Source organism: Poecilia latipinna, unplaced genomic scaffold (assembly GCF_001443285.1).
Source record: "Poecilia latipinna isolate Pla-1442-1.1 unplaced genomic scaffold, P_latipinna-1.0 Scaffold376, whole genome shotgun sequence".
NCBI lineage: Eukaryota > Metazoa > Chordata > Actinopteri > Cyprinodontiformes > Poeciliidae > Poecilia > Poecilia latipinna.
This window is the reverse complement of record NW_015112992.1, coordinates 235,954-255,675: the sequence shown is the minus strand read 5'-3', so window position 1 is coordinate 255,675 and position 19,722 is coordinate 235,954. Positions and strand designations below refer to the sequence as shown.

General features: G+C 38.0%; 1 protein-coding gene across 6 annotated transcripts in view; it reads right to left on the bottom strand.

Moving 5' to 3' along the window:
• Positions 1-19,722, bottom strand: part of grik4 (glutamate receptor, ionotropic, kainate 4) — a 358,938-nt gene that overhangs the window by 107,817 nt on the left and 231,399 nt on the right. For all 6 annotated transcript variants that reach the window (XM_015036702.1, XM_015036703.1, XM_015036704.1 and 3 more), the window contains 2 exons: positions 14,720-14,885; positions 2,859-3,037 (listed from right to left, as the gene is read on the bottom strand). In XM_015036702.1, coding sequence (XP_014892188.1) covers positions 2,859-3,037; positions 14,720-14,885 — 345 coding nt within the window. The remainder of the gene's footprint in view (positions 1-2,858; positions 3,038-14,719; positions 14,886-19,722) is intronic.

The window sequence follows — 19,722 nt, the reverse complement described above, 5'->3', positions numbered from 1 at the left end:
GATCAGCTGTGACTCACTGTATGTTTCCCCAAACAGAACAAGGTAAAGTAATAATTTCACAGCAGCATAAAATATGATATATTCAGTAGTTTGAATATAATTCCAATGGACTCAGAATCAGCTTGTCCACCAAACCAACGGATAGAGCAGATTGGTACAGAGTATATTTGCTTTACTAGTTCACTACTACCACTTCAAGTATATGTTTGCTTTTCCAACATGCCTTAGGGGGATATGACATCCTACAGGTGAGAAAACCAGTACAGATAACATCACAGAGATGCAGTTTCTAGAGAAAACCAGGAACAAGGGGGCATTTTGAGTTATTGAGAGATTCTGAAAGGTGTGGATTCTAAGCTTTCTAATGATGTCAAACAAATAAAAAAATAAAAAAATGGAGTAGATTTGGCCATTTGAATGTTGGCACATTACAAATCAGATGTCTGAAAGAACAGCCCTCAAAGCTTCAGATGAATCGTCTCCAAATCCGATGAGCTACAAGAGGGTGTTGGAGAAAGGCTGTTCATTTAGAGCATGCAATAACTCCAACCCTCAGCACTGACTGTCAACAGCTATGACTGGGAAGGTGTGTAAACAACAGTGAGCTTTTGTCTGGTTTATATATATTTTTAGAAGTTTTCAGCTTTTGTTCCATTTCCAATAAGGCTGTGAGCTTCTGTCTAGTGAGCCTTTGTCATGGAGTCGTCTGTGAATAAAACAAGACTTAATACACACTAGAGTGGCTGTTTCTTGGGATTTCCCCAGGCGCTGGTTATGTATATGTTTTCATAAAATATAAAATTTCAAATATAAATGTCAAATACCCATGTAGTTCTTTACTAGAAGTGTAGAGCATAGAAATAACATTTTAGAGCTATTTGTGATAAAAAAAAAAACATGAATAAAAGAAAAAGATAACAAATAGTGGAGGAATAACATTGCTTTGAGACAGTTTTTTTTTTTTTCAGAAACAAAAATCCTCTTTTGGACCATTAAATATAACAATTAAGGCAACAAACTAATTGTAAACACATGAAATGTGATAAAAACAAAAAAGTGAACAATGAGCAAGCACTCATAACCTCCACCTCTTTTTTGCATTGTATTTATTCACCAATTAAATATCATATTAAAAATATATTAAAAAAGCAACAATAGCTGCAGTGCAAGCAAAGAGAATATAAAACAAAGAACAGCTCTCACTGAGCTCCTTTAGTAACAGACCGCTGCATCCTGTGTGCACTAAGGAGAGTTATTGTAGCTCCTTCCTCCCAGAAGCTGTCAGACTCTACAACCATCACAAACTCAGAAGTTTTTCCATATATTCTGGTATTTGCACATCTTTGTTTATTCTGAATAACATCTCTGCTGTTGCACAATTTTTATTCAAACTTATTGACTTTTTGTCTTTTGAATGCCAACATACACATTTTGTACATTTTTAACCTACTCAGTGGTTTTTATAACTATACAGCATTTATGTTGAATTTTTGCTCTAACTGTACAGTATGTAGTTCTTTAATCTGCTTTATATTTTGCATATTCTTATCTTTGTGGGAACTGACTTGCTTTGATTGCTTGGCACTTCGCTGCTGTTGCATTGAAATGCCCCCAATTTGTATTCCTACAGTTTGGAGTAAAGAGCTGATAAAAAAGAATCAGGTTGTTTGTGTTACTACTCCACAACCCGTTCCTGTGTAAGGGGAAGATAATAATAAATACGTTAGATTATGTTAACTTTCAGCCAAAGGTTTGAATGGTTTACATACTTTTAAAGGCACTGTGGGTAAAAAAAAAAAATATACAGCAGAATACAAAGTGAAATTTTGGGGAAATAACATGAATATATATTGTGTGGAAAATGAAGTAAACTCCAAACAGAAGGAGCAGGAGACAAAAACATAAAGGAGACATGACGGTATGGACTCCTGCTGCTTCCGGCACAGTGCTTCTGAAAGAAAGAAATGAATAAAATATTTTCCCTCTAGCCCCCTTTTCTGTCCATTTAATGCTAACTCCTCTCCAGACATCCATTTACTGAGTTTAGGAAACAATGTGGAGCATTTTTCTTTAAAAGGGGAACGATGCGATCACGTCTTCTTCAGAACCTGTGTGTCCATTAAAAGGTAGAGGGTTCGCTTCATGGTGAAATCCTGGGTGTTAGTAATATTCTGAGACAGTAACTACTCATATATCCCATTAGTAAAGAAGCACAAAAAGGTCGCTCATACACAGAGGCAGGAAGTGGACTAACTAATACTGTCTGAAAGCTCTTTTGCTTTGCATACTGCATTTACATTTTAATGTAAAAAAGGTCCCTTTAGAAAAAGGAACCAACAAATTCACTCAAAGAGCATTTTGTTTCACTTTACATGTGTTTTAATCCTGGCTCTATTCCGCATCAGAAAGAGGAAAAAACCTGATCTATTATGACACAGTCGTCCACAAATCCCCACAGAATGTTTAAAACTTTATTTCTTTGAGTCGATGTCCTCATTTATAATTACTAGTCGTAGCTGATTTGTGTTGCACCGGTGCACAGCTCAGTTATTTTTCTAACCTTCTGGGACTAAACAACCAGAGGGTTAACCATTTAATTTTCTGTCAATCTCGTGATCTGAGACTGAAAATTATATTTACTTTATTTAGAGTGAAATTGAAAATAAAGTTGTTGTTTTTTTAAATTTGAAAGCTGTGGTTAAAAATAAGGACATGCCTGTTGCAGGTAACTTTTTTGGTTGCAAAATAAATTTTTTATACGCCTTGCCATTTCTTTGCATGTTGTAAGATATATGTAAAAAGCCAAGTCAAGCATGTAGAGCCACAGATAACATGAACCTTATGTGACATATACTTACCCGTTCTAAAATGATATGTGACATGGTGGCATTGGCGTCCACTATGATGGTGGCCGTCTTGTCGTCACGGATCTCTTTCAGGAGAGGGGTCGGGTCCTGGCTGTCATCCAACATGCGCACTGACAGGGTTTCCTTGGAGATTAGGAACTGTCTGAGCAGCTGCTCCAGGTTCAACAAGCCTGTTGATGAAACATGCAGAAAACACATGTGAGGATCGCATGTCAGAAGACGGCACATTTTAAAACATTCCAAACATTGTTCCATTAGTTCTGTTTTGTTTTGTCTTGTTCTGCGCTACGTTTCAGATTTACTATCTTTTTCTCATTCGTTCTGCTCCTGCCTGCTCCAACCAGCTTCCCTTCATTGGCAATGGCAGCTTTTCTTCCAGCTCACTAGTTTAAAGCCAGCCTAAGCACCTTGCTGCTTCACTATCTTCACTGGGGCGAACAGATGTCACAGTGACACGATGGTGGAAACAAAGGGTACATGAAGGCACTCATAAATGTCAATGCACCCTGCACAGTGTCGCGAAGACAACATCCGAGATGTCAAACTGCCCGACACGACGATAATCCCTCATGCAAAACTAAAACACAACTCCAATCAAACTTCCTGAAATGCTGGTACTGTTGTTCGGTCCAGTTAGAAGGCATCCTGGAGGTCTGGTGAACCTTCATTCATTGCTTAAACTGACAACCATTGGCAATTGACTGCAACACACCGCTCTCCCTGTGATGCCTGTCCTAGATGTGCCAGCTGATTGCAAATTGAATTGGTTCTGTTCGTTGATAGGGATGAACATGGCAAAAACTTTATCACAGTCTAATCACAATTTCATGACATAGAAATAGAGCCCTGAAAGAAAAGCATAAAGTCTTTAAAATAAAAAATAAAAACGTTTAACTGATTTCTAGCCCATTTGTGTAATTTTACAACTGTTGTTGAGTATACCTGATATTTAATATTTGAGCCTTCAAGTGCGCTCTATATTAAGACTGTTCTGCCAAAGTTATAGTTTTATTCCAAAGGTAAACAACAAATACATTTCTCACATTTGAGATTCAAAAAGGTGTTTTATGATGGCGAAAGACAAAAGAGTTTTAAACAAAATCTAATCTACACATACAGATTTGTGTGAAATACATTTTTCAAAACATATCCTTTTTTTTTTTTTACAAAAACACTGGATGAGCACTCTACTGCATTTGTTTATGTCCAGCACAGACAGAAACACAACTTTTTCCTGTGTTTTGGGGAAATTTTATAACTCTGCGCATGTCCGTGCTTCTATATTGTGCACATAATGATCAGATTATTTAATTGACTGTTTTGCACAACGTGGAAACCACGGGACCCTACTTATTGACAATGTCAAAAATTGTCTGCTTTGTCAAGTCTGCATCTGCACCAAGTTAAATTCTGGTCATTAAGTTGGTGTGAATCAAAGGCGACATAACACAAGTCTCAAAAAACTGTGGTGGACTCATTACCCGGATGAGGTAAGCGAATGTGTCCCAATTAAAGCAAGTCCCACCAAAACAGTTCTGGCAGTCAGTCTTACACTAGCCGTTCCTGTGATGTTATTAGTTAATTTTGCATAAATGAGAATAAACACATTTTTAAGGTGTGCTATGGGAAAAATACAAACTGAACAAGGCTGTCAGGGCCAGATTTGTGGTTGCACTGCTGGTATTTACCTGACCTTGAAATTTGCTCTTCCCATCTGTTTTGTATTCTGGTGCCAAGCACAGAGGACATGATGCACAGGTGTGATGTGACTCACAAACAGGGGGAACCTTTATGCAAATTAAGCAATGCTAACCAAGTTCAATCATATTCTGATGGAAAATATCTTTCAGCCTCATTGTTGTATATGGGAAGTTAAAAAAATGTACAACAATAATATTAATATGTTGAAATTACTTACTCTTACCGCAAGTGTGCAAACATTGAAATGTCTTCGGCTTTTGTTTCTTTGCCATCCTCAAATGATCCTCGGACACATTATAATATTTTATGATAACCTAAGTACATTCAAACTGAGGTTTTAAGTTGTTGTTGGTTTTTTTCCATTTATTAAGGGATAAAAGCTATCAAGACCAACCTGATTAAAAAGCAAACATTTCGCTTTTCACAGAATCTTTATAAGAATGGTGACTTCCACACCTACAGAATCAAGAAGTCTTGAAGTCAGGCTAAGAAGGATGAAAGATCACCAAAAGCAACACATCTTACTCCCCCTGTAAAGAAATTCAACAACAGTTGAGAAACAGCTTTTCACAAATTTTATTATTCTTCAAGATGTTACCAAGCCCTTCAAAAGGCTTTGAAACTCGAAAAACAAACAAACAAACATTTGTTTTTTTTACAAAAGGGGAAACTCCGTAGTAGTGTTTAACCTTTCCTGGTTTGGGAACTTCCTACTTGGGAACCATCCACCAATAGGTTCAAGAATATCTAAAGCAGTGCAAACCTAACTTGACGTACTAAAGGAATAAGTCCAAAAGAAAAAAAACTAAACAAACCAAAACATTCACAAAGGACCCACCTCACAAAACCCCAGAATTTCAGAAAAAGAGCATCATAGCAAGAAACGTATTGGCAGTGTGATGGTCAAGAGCTTTTATGCTGCCTCAGCATCTTCATGTGTTGGAAAGAGCTTCTTAAATGTGTCAATGGCCAATTTATATATTTATGTATACAGTATTTATCAGCATTTTCATAACAACTAAAGGTGACATAGAATGGTGCTATAAAATGGCACTATGCCCCTGGAAAATACATAAATTCTGCCTCCCACCAGAAAATCTTTGAGGACAAAGGCTGGCTATGATTTTGTGACTTTACCTTGAAGTTCAAAAACCTGAATTAAAATGTGAACCCAAAAAAAGACATGAACGACTGGGATCTCAAATGTTTGACGGCAAGACAAGCTTGTGTATACGACAGAACGATGGATTTGAAAACTGCACGTTGTATTCATCTTAAAATTTGTGATGATGCAAATCATACACTGCTGGACAAAAACATTTTAATAATGATCGCATTTCTAAGCAAGCAGATATTATTTGAAACTACTTAGTCTGTTAAGCTGACATTTAAATCGGTGTTCATTAAAGCTGAAGTATAAATGTCACTTGTTAATTAATTGCTTATATTTAAGGAAGCAAACGTGTTGTCATATTAAACCTGCAGGCTCTGATCTGAAAACTGTCTCTTCACACCCGTCCTCCGTGTTTACCATCATTAAAACATCCAACAATGACAACACCCTGCTTTCAAGAAATGTGTGCTGCGTTTCGTGATTAAAAAAAGCCATCTGAAGAGCAGTAAAGCACAGCATACGAGACAGCTTCACAAGTCTCACCTTGACAATTTGGCAGATTTCATCACATTCACGCAAAGTTTCCTGATATTGATACAGAAAAGTCGCTGAAAGGACACGACTTTATAGAAAACTGTTTGCATTACCACAGTTACCTGCCTCTTTGGCGTCAACAGATATTTATTGTGATTTTTGCCATGGTGACAGCCAAGCAATTTATCCGTCATGGGGAGACCGATTTTGCTGAGGCTATTTCAAGTTATCAAACTCGTTCCTTCATCTTCTTCAATAAATTAACATCAGCTGCTGCGCTTCTCAGCTACCGACATCATATCTAAGAGAGTCTATAATTATGTCCCAGTCTGAATGTCTTATGGCCCTGTCTGTGTGGCAGTACATCAGTGTATGTGTGTTTGTTTTTATATAACCTGTATGTGATTACTCCTGAGACATCAGTCCCAGCTGCTGCTGGCTTTCCTGTCTGTGTCTGGAAGCTGTCAATTCAGCTTCCGCTGTTGTATTACACTGAATCACTTTGATGAGCTTGAAATAGCCTCTTTTTACGCCGCCTTCCTGGTCTGCCTCCTGTATCCATTGACTACTGTTTTACAGGCCATCAAATACCATTTCGCATCGAGTTTGTGACATTAGATGGTTTCAGAATGCCAGACAGCTCCGCCTGTAAGGTACACGCACAACAACAGAGACACTGAGAGGAAAGAACATGCAGCGCGCTGGATTCTTGTAAGATGTGTTTCCTGCAAAATAAAACCAATTGAATGAACCTTATGCCTGTAGATAGAGGGAACATTTATGAGAGAGGTCTTTTTACAGACACATTAAAGACATAGGAAAAAATAGTAATAACAATAAAAACTGAATTGCATGTGGATTGTTTAAAGATAGCTAATATGTTAACACAACATTTCAAAGAATATCTGTACGCGTCTTCGTATTCTTCTTGCCTTAGACTATTTTTTTGGGCTGTACTACAGAAGAAATAGTTCTCAACTTCTTTGACAGACTTATAAATGTTAAGAATAAGGTCACAAAACCACTTTTGGAATTTAATTTTTATCTGTGATGAAGTCAAGGTCAGGACTGTGAAGAATTTGAAAGTGGTTTGTACTTTTCTTTAGACTACCTGTTTACTGGAGAAATAATGCAGCTGTTTTATCCTCAGATATGAGAGCAATATCTGCTGCTGTCCCTGAACTGCTGCTGTTATTAAAGCTACTATAAATATGAAAAATGGATTGAGCTGATCTCAGCTGTTGTGTCCAAGCCCCAATCATACACTTTTTGCATAGTTGTTGCTAACAGTTGTAATCAAACTCAGCTTACTCGGTTAGCCGCTTGCTATTCTTTCTTTACTGTCTGACCCCAACGTGTTCTTGTGGTTTTCTCAATTCTTCACTTTGTGCTTTACTATTTTATATGTTTACAGATTATCATAAAGACGCAGCAACAAAATCTAATTGCACATTTTGGAAGTTCCAGTTACTGAACTATTTCAGCTAGAAAATGTTTAGATTTGTTTTTTGCATGATTGATGTGGGTGCGTTACCAAGTTATTTATCCTTTATTGGAGACATCGGCATAAATGGGGACAGTGTCATTAAGGAAAAATGTAATTATGAAAATCAGTAATTTTTTAAAATCTATTTTTAATTTAACTCTGCCATTTAGCTTATATTCCATCTGAACGTGACATATATATATATATATATATATATATATATATATATATATATATATTGTTTTTTTTTATGTATGTTTTTTTTTTTTCGTGGGAGCCGAGAGATAAAGCAGAGCAGCAGACAGTAGAAAAAGAAAATACGTCTTTATTTCTTATCTTCAACGTACAGCCCTTAAAAACAAAAAAAATAAATAAATAAATAAAAATCGGAATATTTTTCTAGAAAAACTCTGAGACATTACAATAAATCAATGTTTGTGAGGGATTTCAGTAAGTGGGGTTACTCATTAAAAATTGCTTTTATTTAGAGCCTTAATTCTTTTGTAAAGGTGTTGTAGCAGAGATTAGATCAGTGACACTTAAGAAATCTCCCTGTTTATTGTTCTCCCCGAAAATGAAATGGGATTTCCTCCCTTTGATTAAACCAAGTTGTGCATTGTTCCTTTAAATATCTGTGTCGATACCTGGAAACACATTTTCTTCAAAGTTAGTACAATATGAGAATCTTATAGCAACTCATGCCTATTTGTGACTGTTCAGCTACTGGAATGGAGATGTCTTATATCGCTTGAAAATAAAAGAAACTGTATTTTTGCCAGATGAGATGCTGAACTACTACACCAAAATCACATTACATTGCTGCAAAACTGTTGAGTTAGAAAGAATTATGAATTCCATAAATCTGCTCTGAATGGAAGCAGCAGAAAACAGAGCTAAACAATAAGACAGAAGGTTGATCTGCGGCTCACACTAACAATAGTGTTACCCCATTCATTTGAGTCAGACAACATCGATGCCACAGCTCATTATCAAAAGGTAAAACACAAGGGGGAGGAACGTTTGCACAATGCAGTTATTTATTTCTCACAAACTACTTTTTCCAATTCCTGTGAAGCCAAATCAACCCCTCGCTGCTATGCATGCCTCACACTTGACTCCAGCAGTTCAGGCATTCGCCGTGTTAATATTGATATGTATGTATAACTAAATCTGAGCTAATCAGATTTTCAAGATGAAGTGCTGGAGAAAACTAGCTTGCTATTTACATAAGACACTGACAAAATGGGTTGGCATTTAATGGGATGTGATGAATTTTTGTCAGTGGGTTGGGAGATACTTAAAGTGCAACTAAAACCCCCAAATCAACTTTAATGCAATCTGTCTAAATAGGTTCTTAAACATGTCATCTTTATTTTTGTGTGCAAATTTTGATATTTTCTTGTGAATTAGTTTAATTTGTTTAATTCTGTATTTCGCCTTAAGCCGCCGTGAGAATTATGACGTTCGTAGCTCGTCATTTTTAGAAACTGAAACCAAATTGTGTTTGTAAATTACAACATCAGATGGTGGCGTTAATCCACAGCAGCTACGACAAGGAACCTCCATTAAAACCATCAGGGTAGGCATAAAGTTAGTCTTTAAGTCTTCCTACTGTCAGATATGATCAAGAGCTATGGGTGGCTGATTAAAGCGACGCCTTCACCCCCAGAGAATGCATAATATAACAGATGGTTCTGGCGAGAAGAGAAGAGCAAGGCTTTGCGTGTCTTATGTGTGTTAGTGACGCCAAACTTCCTCATTGGCATGGACGGCATCTGGCCTCGACTCTCTCTGAGACACACAGATAAAGGTGAGGCCTGACATTCAACTGAGCCAGCCACTTATTCATCTTTCTCTTGCTGTCACTGCAGGACGCCTGCACACGCAGACCACTCCTCCGCCGCCCCTAAGTAAATACTGCTGCATCACCGAGGCGCGGGCAACGTAAAAGATTTAACATGGGAGTTCTAGGCGGCAGGTGACTGTGATTTCCTTGACAGGTGCAGGTGAATAATAAATAATAAAGCGCAGTCACGGGAGATGTGTTAACAAAGACCTAAAAGCCCTTTTGACAGCTGTAGATTATGTTGAATCATCACTTAGCCTCGAGCGCTAAAGTTTTATGACTCTGGAAAACCGTTAGGACCATTTCAAAGTACGGCAGACAAGGTGAACAGTCAAAATGTGAAATGTAAGTCAGAGTAAAGTCCTTGCCAAAGTAATCCAAAAATAACCACAAAAATGAAACGTTAACATTTACATCAGGCGAGAGCTGAAATGTTTTCATCGCTTTATCACACCGGATTCATGTGTGGGATCCTCACACAACCTCTGAATTAATAAGATGCATCGGGTAAAGGAACATGTTACTTCACATGCTCTCAAACTTTTCAAACTGAGGCCCCCTTATGTCTAAAGAACATACTTAATTGGACGTCTTTGGCTAAAATATTGTCTTTTCGTCATTAGTGAGCTGATATGTTTTTTCATACATCAAACTTGGGGCTGAAAGTAAAGCGTAATATAAATGGCAGTGATGCCACAAGTCAAGTTTGCTTTTAGATTTTTAACAATTAATGTAAAATGCTTGACAGGTGCAGGTGAATAACACATAATAAAGCACAGACATTTCTGACATTGATGTTTTAGCTCAAACGTTTCCAAACTGTAGATATTACACATTTTTTTCATTTGAACAAATGTGCTTATTGTTACTTAAGTTGGTTTCTGTATTGGCTGCCTCCACTGTCTCAACATGATGTGGTTTTGCACCTTCAGAATATGTTTTTTAATAATTCAAGGAACTGTATTGTTTAGGATTTTCCCTGACATATATTTATTTTACTACCTTAACTCACTACCAAACGGGACAATTTGTTTTATGTAATTTACTCAATTAATTGTCAGCATAATCGATAGACTACTCGGTTACTAAAATAATCCTTCACAACAGCCCTAGTTCACACTGTGTTATCTCAACTTCCCACTTATTCATCCATATATGTTTTCAGTCTCTCTTCATTTCAGCTGGTTGCAACCAAAGAAAGGCTCTCTACAAATAAATACCTGAATATTTGAAATTAATTCAAATAATTGACATACTGGCAGGTTGAAATAAGCTGTAATAAATTTTATGATAACTGACATGAATTTGGTTGTAATCTAATCGTAGTACGGCTTTAATGCTGCGCAGCAATATTCCTTTGTGTGACACACAGCAGCCAATAGATGTGACTAGGAATTTAATTGTAAAACAGGGAGTTTTATTCTTATTTGATGTGAAGTCAATCATATGTAACAGTTTTTATGCTATGGTAGAAAAAAAAAGCCAAAAGGTATCATGCATACAGTTTATTTAAATCCAAGATTATTCAGAATCGTGGTACATTAAGGTTAAATGTAATATGTTCACAAGTTTCTTTTAACTGAACAAAATATTGACCTTTTGAAGTGGCCCAGCCAGAGTCCAAACTTCAATCTGATAAGGGACCAATGGGACCTATAGATTAGGGTGATGGCATGGACGCTTTCCAACCTCAAAGATGCTGGGCTCTTCAACAAAGATAACTTCTCAAGATATCAAGCAGCAACATGCAAAACGCTGTTCAATGTGTAAAAAGCAATTGATTACTGCTGTGCCATTTTTTCAAGATTTTTCCATTGATCAAGTATCATCAATATAGTCTTCAGCTGGTTGCAGCCTGAGGAGAGATCCCCATTTTTGAAACAAATATAACATTTTCTTTTAGCTTATTAGCTTTTGTTTGATTACTTACTACCAAAAGCAAATTGGATATAACTTTGTTAAATTAGGTGTATTTTTTAGGCTCTGAGATGTGACTGGACTATTTTCACACCTGCATGGGTAGATAGCGTCAGCAGGTTCCACAAATATGCAATAAGGTAACCTTGCAGAGACCAATAACCCTGCAGAAACCATGTAAATAGTTTAAACTGCTTAAACACATGAAAAGAAAGTGGCAGAACAAAGTTTATTTTGTAAAAAATCTGAAGAAATCTTAAACCTGCACTACAGTCTTTGAGCTTCTACTTGTTCAGCTCAGTGACAGGTGCCGCCATTTATTTATGAATGAAAGAGCAATCCTGTCGCAAACATAGGAAACAACATAATTATCAGCTCTGTGTGCAGAGTTGTGTGCACACCTTGTTGTGTGTGAATAAACCAGCACTTTTCTCAGCGTTTGCTTCAGACTTCACAAAGAGTCGAAACAAATAATAATAAAAAAAAAGTTAACAGACAAAAGTTTCAGCACATCCGCTGCTGCTAAGCTAGCATTCATCAGTAGTAGGAGCGGTTAGATTCATGTCTGCCCTGGTGTGCACCAAGCCGTCGGGCACTCTTCCCTCCTGACCGCTCAGCCATTGCTGGAAAAATATTCATGAATTGGTCACGCTATATTAGGCTGTCACTGGCTTGGGTGATTAATGATTTCAGCACATGTGGATGAGCCACTGACCGACAGCAGCCCGCCAACCACCCAACTGACTGCAAGAACTCTGGACAGGAACGCGGCTGCTGGAACAGGAGCCAAACTCAAATAGGTGTCAGCTTAAACACCCGTAGGCTCTAACCTACATAAACACATGAACACAGACATGCACATCCAAACCCAGCCAGACTGTCATTTTTCTGCTGAATGATCACATGACCAGAGTACAATCAAAGCTGCCCTGTCATTTCCTGGACCGTCTCCGGCTTTCTGCTAATGTATAATTCCAGGATTGTTACCTTCCCCACATTTCCTGACCCGGGTCTTTTCACCTCCACACACAAATGCCAAAAGGCATCCTCTCTGTTTTCATTTCCGTCTTCCCATGGTTTCTCTTATCTACTTCTAATCTCCCTTCATTTTGCTTCTTTTTATTTCATTTCCTTCCCGGTCCACTTCAAGCTTATTGCCACAAAATCAGAAGCTACTCACAGTACCAAACACCTAACCAATGAAAATGAGAAATATATTGTTAATACAGAGACCTGAAAGTCAGAGGGTGCCTAAAAGGTTCATTTGTTGTCACAGACTTTTCAGCTCTCTGAGGCAATAAATGCCACCAATCTAAGACCTTAATAGATGAAGTGACTGATGGGTTCTGTATGAAAAACAAGTACTGGTGTACAGATATAGTGCATGGATGGTTATATGAGTGGGTGGTGTGTCATTTAATTTATTTAATTGTATATTCCATGTAGAGTTGGGCGATGTTGCCAAAAAATATCACGATATATTTTTTAAATACCTCAATAACGATCTCACATGATTTTCCACATTTTCAGCTTTTTCTTTTATACAGTCACTATATTAAAAATATTGACACTTTTAATATAGTGTACACTACAATATTGTATTGTACATACAAATTCACACAATGTCTAAAGCATCAACAAAAACACAAAATAGAAGTGTACCAAATGTTATCATATCACAACAAATCTTGCCAGTATAGGTCAACTAGGACTCCCATAATTATTTCTATTTGCTAAATGTCAAAATCTTTATAGGACTTTCTTCAAATTGAGATGCTTGCAAATGCCATTTCCATGCCACAAACCATTTTGGGAAACTAATTCATGACATTTCGGTTAATGCATGTATTTTAAGGCAGTATGTCCAATAAACATCGATCCTTGTGCGACATCATGGGAAAAAAATAGCTTAGTAATGAGAAAGAGAATTGCGGACAAGTTCACAATTATGACTCTCTTAAGGAAGCCAAATGCCTCGTCATCTAATTAGTGATTTGTCCACAATTCTGGAGACAATTATCAACAATAATTGTCTCCAATAATTTTGTTGATTTTTTCAACAAAAATCTTAATCCCTAACTTCATTTGTGTTTTGTGACAGGATTATATTTTTATACATTTTTTTGTATAAAAATATACAAAAAAATCTTTTCACTACTTGAAAAGAAGAAATGCAAAATCGGAAAATACCCAAGCAATATTCTATTGTACAAAAACCTCTTGGTTTTGTATGCAAATGTTCAGGCTTTTTTTTTTTTTTTTTTTTTTTTTTTACAGCTTGGTGACAAATGGCCTCACAAAAGGTAGTCAGATGGTTGCAACCCACAACCTAGCTCCAAGCTAGTGCTAAATCCTACACACTGTTCTATCGAGCGACCAAACAGCTTTTTTTAATGAAGTAAAGACCAGAAGACATTAAAGGAGGGAGTTAAAAGGCAGAAGAACTGAGTGTGGAGATAGACAGGGTGGGTGTCTCAGAGTAGCTTATTGCCACCTCTGGGCTGTCTGACACATGGCTGATATCTCAAACCTATTTCTTTTCTTCAAAGCCTTCTACTGATTAAAAAAAAAGGGGCTAGCTGGTGCCACAGGGTCACAGTGTCTTTGTCAAGGGAGCTGTAATTACTGAGCGCTGGACCTCAAGAGGGTGGGAACAAACCCAAATTTAATCTTCCTCTCTGTTTACAAAAATAACTTTCATTGGGGAGTTTCACAAGCTTTCAGGTCATTTAGTTAAATATCTTTTAGAATCTAATAAGGGCCTCTGACAAGAAGGCGGTCAGATCACTGCTGGCTACAGCTGCACCCTCCTTTGTCTTAAAGGTTGGTTTTCTGTCGCAGAATGTGAGAGCGTGCGCACACACATTAAAAGATACATCAACCTGACACAGCTAAATGTGTTGTCCTAATTTTAAGAATGACAATGCAGCTGGAGCGGGGAAGTGATTCTGCAGTAAATGTAATTTGTTTTTAAGTGGGCGGACTGCTGTGAGGAAGTTGTGCGGTGTGGCTGTGTGGAGTGCAGCAGCTGCTTCAGAAGAAAGCGAGCCACAGCACCGCGTTTGTTGTCAGATTACAGACGGCGAGCATGCGAGAAGCCCGTGTGTGCTAACATGCGTTGAGGGATAGCAGACATTAGACAAAGAAAGTGTTTGTACTTTGTTGGCAGCTGCAGGGGAGGCAGCTTTGTGAGCCTTCTCTGCAGGTGTGTATGTTTATGTATTTTGTCAGGAAGGTGTGAACGTTGCACTCACAGTCAGCCTGGGCACAGATGAGGCAGGAGGCGGTACTGTTAAAGAATGTAAGAAGGCCGGCCACGGCCAAGCTGATGTCGGTATTCGTTGGTCTCAAGTCCAGAGTTGTGAAGCGGGGGAACTGGACCTTCAGGATGTCCTCTGGAGCCACTTTGACATACGGCACCTGCACGGAGAAGTTGTTGTTAGTTTGCTGTAATTTAGCTATCCGCTGTTGAGAGGCTGTATTTTTCACCTCTAGCACACATGTTGATAAAAAGGAGAAGAAGAAAAAAAGTCTAAAGTATCATCACAAACAAAATGCAGGGTAAAAATAGTCAGCAAGATGCCGGGTGATGATCAAAAGAATGAATAGCTCAGAAGAAAGATGTTACAGCAAATAGGATAAACTGCAAGCAACAATAACCCCAGGGGTCTGTGGTGGTGTGCAAATTCACAATACAGACATTTTTTAAGTTACCAAAGCAGAACTTCAAAACAAGACTGAATGAGGAAACTTATTTTTATTCTCGAGTGCAGACAGGATCTGTGACAACAAATCTTTAGTAAAAAAAAAAGAAGAAAAATCTCCTTCATAAACGTAAAAATAAAACTTTCCGATCTGCTTTTATGAACAATTTAGTAAGACACGCATGCAATTTAGCCAAATATGGTGTAATAACAATAGTTTGATTAGTGGTCCTAGAGGAGGGGATAGTCAAAATGCAGACACAACAACTATTAACCTTTTTTTTTTTATTTCCAAAAGAAGGACTAATTTTAAGGAGCTAATTTTGTGAAACTAGTACAGCCCTGTCACACTCTGCTGTGTCAGCCTTTTGTCTTAATTGTGTTGGAAGACATGGCGCTAAAAATAAACACCTAGATGAACTGTCATACAACTGTGCATCTGTTTGCAGACATTTTTTCAGGTACAGATTGGTGGGTGTGGCCATCAGTAGCTTACTTCCAAAATAGTGGCGTAGCCATAAAACGGCTCATTCTGGAAGGAGCTCCAAACAGGCCGAACTGACCAGGTGAAATGTTGTCATTACAACATTTATTGTTTTTCTTATTTCACTAACTTGTAAACAATTAAGTGTAAACAAGTGAAATATGTTGTTTCCATCCCAGAACCTAATTATTTTTCAGAAGAAAAAGATGGAATAGATATAACATTTTTACGATTGAAGAAAAAAAAATAATAATAATAATTTTGTGGATGTATATATTGGTTTTAAAGAAAAAATCAGCAGGTCTGAGCTGTACAAAATCTGTGATATGAAATTGTCCAAATCTTTGATTGGTGCATGCATTGGTGTAATTTACTAAACTGTAACAATGCAAATAGAAACAAATTATATACATATAAAATGTCAAAGACAAAAAATGTATTTCTCTTTTAATAATATCTATACAAATGGAACATTGCTGAAACAGAGTACATAACGTGTAGTGGATTGCAAGAGTTTCCCCAGACATCAGGAAAAAGATGAGACACAGTGAGAACAAATATAGGCCACGGAAGCTTTGATTAAAAATCAATAAATACATAATTATTCTATCTAAATCCCACTGGGAGGTAAACAATCTTCAGTGCGACAGTCTAAAGCCTTTTCAATTAGGTTATTTAAGAAAGCTGTGTTCCTCGGCTGCCTTTAATAAATTTATCATACAACTCCCACAGCACAAACAGGCATGTTTAATGCTATTCATCTCCCCTGTGAAAACAGAGGTTAAGCACACAACAGTTAACCTTGCAGCCTTACGCATTCCCTGAGCACAGAAACAAAGCCCCAGTAGCGCTACCTACAAATCCTGCTGAAATGCAAACACTTTTTCAATTTATTTCCCATAGATAACATCCGTCTCTGCATGTCGGAGATCAATATGTTTTGTAGGCACAACTCTTAATTCTGGCAACCAAAGAATTTGAAATTAAGAAGTAATCTATACAGCTATAGCTATTATGTGACAAGAATATTCTTTCTTTGTTGGATTCTGTATTCTCCACATTTCTCTTAAGTTTAGTTCAGACATAAAATGCTGTATAACCCGTCTACATTTAGGGTGGGACAAATCTAAGCTCAGGAAACTTCAACTTTTTCTTCTAATCTGCTGGTCAGGAAGAAGATTTCTTTCAAAGCCTTCAAAGTGTTCACTGGAGAACGTCTACAAAACGATCTGCAGACCCCGCGTTTCTGCGTTCCCATGGAGACGTGAAAGTCTCTTGATGAGTCCGCCTGCAGAGGCCTGCTGTAGCAGCCTCTCCATTCCTTGACATGATGGTACTTTCCTCAGTTTGGGCGCTGCTTTGACCAAACCTGACGATCCACTCAGAGTGAGACTGTTCCAACATCTGGACTGAGTTAGGTGTTTTAAGGTTATTATGTTTCTGTTGCATTCTTGCTTAATATTTGTGTAACAGCTGCTACCACAAGGTGTCGCACCTTCCTTACGGCCTGAACGTCCATAAACGAGAAGCTGGCAGGGTTGTGGCCAAGTTTCAATTTCCTGTGTGTCTGACCAGGTTTGTGTTGTTCCCATGTATTCCGTTGTTTGGCGACTGTGGTAGGTTTGGAGAAATACTGTTTCAAATCAATTGTTTTAATAATGTAACAAGCTGATGTGGGATATTTTTTAAGTTGAAGTTTAAGGTAGTGACTTAGGGGATATATAATGTTCCTTATTTACTTGTTGAATCTCAAGTGTGTTGCAAAGACAAGTTTCCTTCAGAGTTCACAAAGCTTCTCCTTGTCTCTTCAGAGCCTCCACTTGGTTTTCAGCGTTGGCTTTAACAGCAGCCAGGAACCAGGAGCTTTTTCTGAGAACATGTGATTTGATGATATGACAGCGGAGAATAAAACGTACACTCTCCTGTAAGTCCTGGACTTTATGCATCATGCCAGAATAAAACACAATTTTATTTTAACATAATTCTGCCTTTTTTTTTTTATTTAACATCAAGTGTACAAAACACACAAAATTCCACGCTGCAAATATTTATTACATAAAAAGGAAGCCTAAGTGCAAATTCAGTGTTTTATATAAACAAATAAATGTCTAGATTTTGAGTTAGCCCATTCAAAACCTTAATTGGTCTCATTGTAAATTATTCTATTGCAGATTTTCTGTATGTTTCTTAAAAATCATTCAGTTTCATTTACATATACAAACAAAATGTATATGTAGATGCATCTGGAAGCAATAAAAAAAAAAAAAAAAAAAAAAAGAAAAACTTTTATTGGTGCATGTGAGGAAACATAGGATGAGGAAGAGTGGACCGTGGGGCAGCAGGTGTCATGTCAGTCAGCTGGTGAGGCGTTTCAGCGGTGCACAGTGGGCCTTGAAGGGGATGTAGGAAGACATGCTGAGTCCAAGAGAAGATACAGAAGAGACAACCTCTTCATCATGGCAGATTGCCTGTCTATGTGTTTCTCAGCATCCATACGTTGCTTTCCCCTTCGCACCTATATGCCCAAGATGGGTTTTAAATTCCTGCCCATCAGGACGTAATGGAGTCTCTGGGTGTGTGGTTGGATGGAGGAGCAGCCAGCTCTAACAGCCATTCGTTCTTCCAAAGGAGTCTTAAAATCGTGGTAATAACTACTCACCACACAGGGGAAATGAGACCCTTTTCAGTCGTGTCCTTATATTCCCTGTCGCATTTCTACAATTTCTCACCATCTCTTGTTCATTTCTTTTCGTTAATACCCCACACTGTTTACTCTTCTTGTCTCCTTTCCAATGCACTCTCCTCCTTTTCAGCACCGCAGGCTGTGGTGCAACACACCTCCTTCCCACTCACAAACCAGACACACTTTGGTGGGCTTTTATCGGTGGGGGTTTAGAAGGTTGTCAACGCAAACGCCGAGATTCACTTATAAACACAGACAGACACATATAGTCTGTCCTCTTCCATCAGCGCGGTCCTCTGGACCCTTTCTGCAAAATACAGCAATATCTCAGGGGAGCTACTCGGCTCCAAGTCAAAATTCCTCATCAAACTCCACAGCATGCAGCCGTGACTCATGGAGGAAAATACCCGATATAACATCCTAATCCTTTCCCCCTGTTATAATTTCTGTAAATGTTTTAATAATGTTTCTTTGTTTTTATGAAAAATCACCAAGTTATCAGAAAATGGAAAAAAACTGCAACCAACTATTTAGAAGGGTCTCAATCACCAATCCTTGGCAAGTTTCCAATGTGAACGCGCTCCAATGTAGCTCATTTAAAATTGCAAACATGTGTCATTTAAAGTTCCACATTAACCCAAAATGTGCATTAGCCAACTTCACAGCAGCAACCCTGTGCATGCCTTCTCGATATGGTGAAAACCCCTTGTTCAAACTGAGTATCAGAAGGGCACAGACGGGCTTTAAATGACTTTGAAAGCGACATGGTTGATGAGAGTCGGACCAACTGGCTTGTGTATCTGTGTCAGGGACAGCTGATCTACCAGGATCATCTTGCACAACTGTCTCTGTAGCAGACAGAAAACAGTAAAAAAAAAAAAAAAGACAGCCGATGCGGAGTGACAGCTGTGTAGATGAAAATGTTTATGTTGAAGGAGAATTGGAAGACTAGTTGGAGATTAGGAAAGGGCAGTAGCTTAAATAACTACTCTTATAATAAATGTAGACAATCTCTGAATATATAACACCACCTTGAAGCAGACAGCAGCAGCTAAGAACACGAGACAGAAAACAGATGGTGCTCACTAAAATTTTAATAGCTTGGGGGAAAAAAAATGTTGACAGGTCCACTAAGTCCTGATCTGATGGTCGGGTCAGAAACTGGCATAAACGGTGTCAAACCATGGACCTGTCCTGCTTTGCAGCTTCTTCTGGTGGTGAAATGTTGCAGGTTCTGTTTTTGTTCCTTCATCCCATTAATATCAAATGAAAGTTGTTTAAACCACAGCCTGCCGTAGTAGGACATTGTCACAACCTGCTGCTGATGACCATATCGCCATCAATAAATTAAGAGCTCAAATTAACACTGGCTTCCAGCTGTGTAAT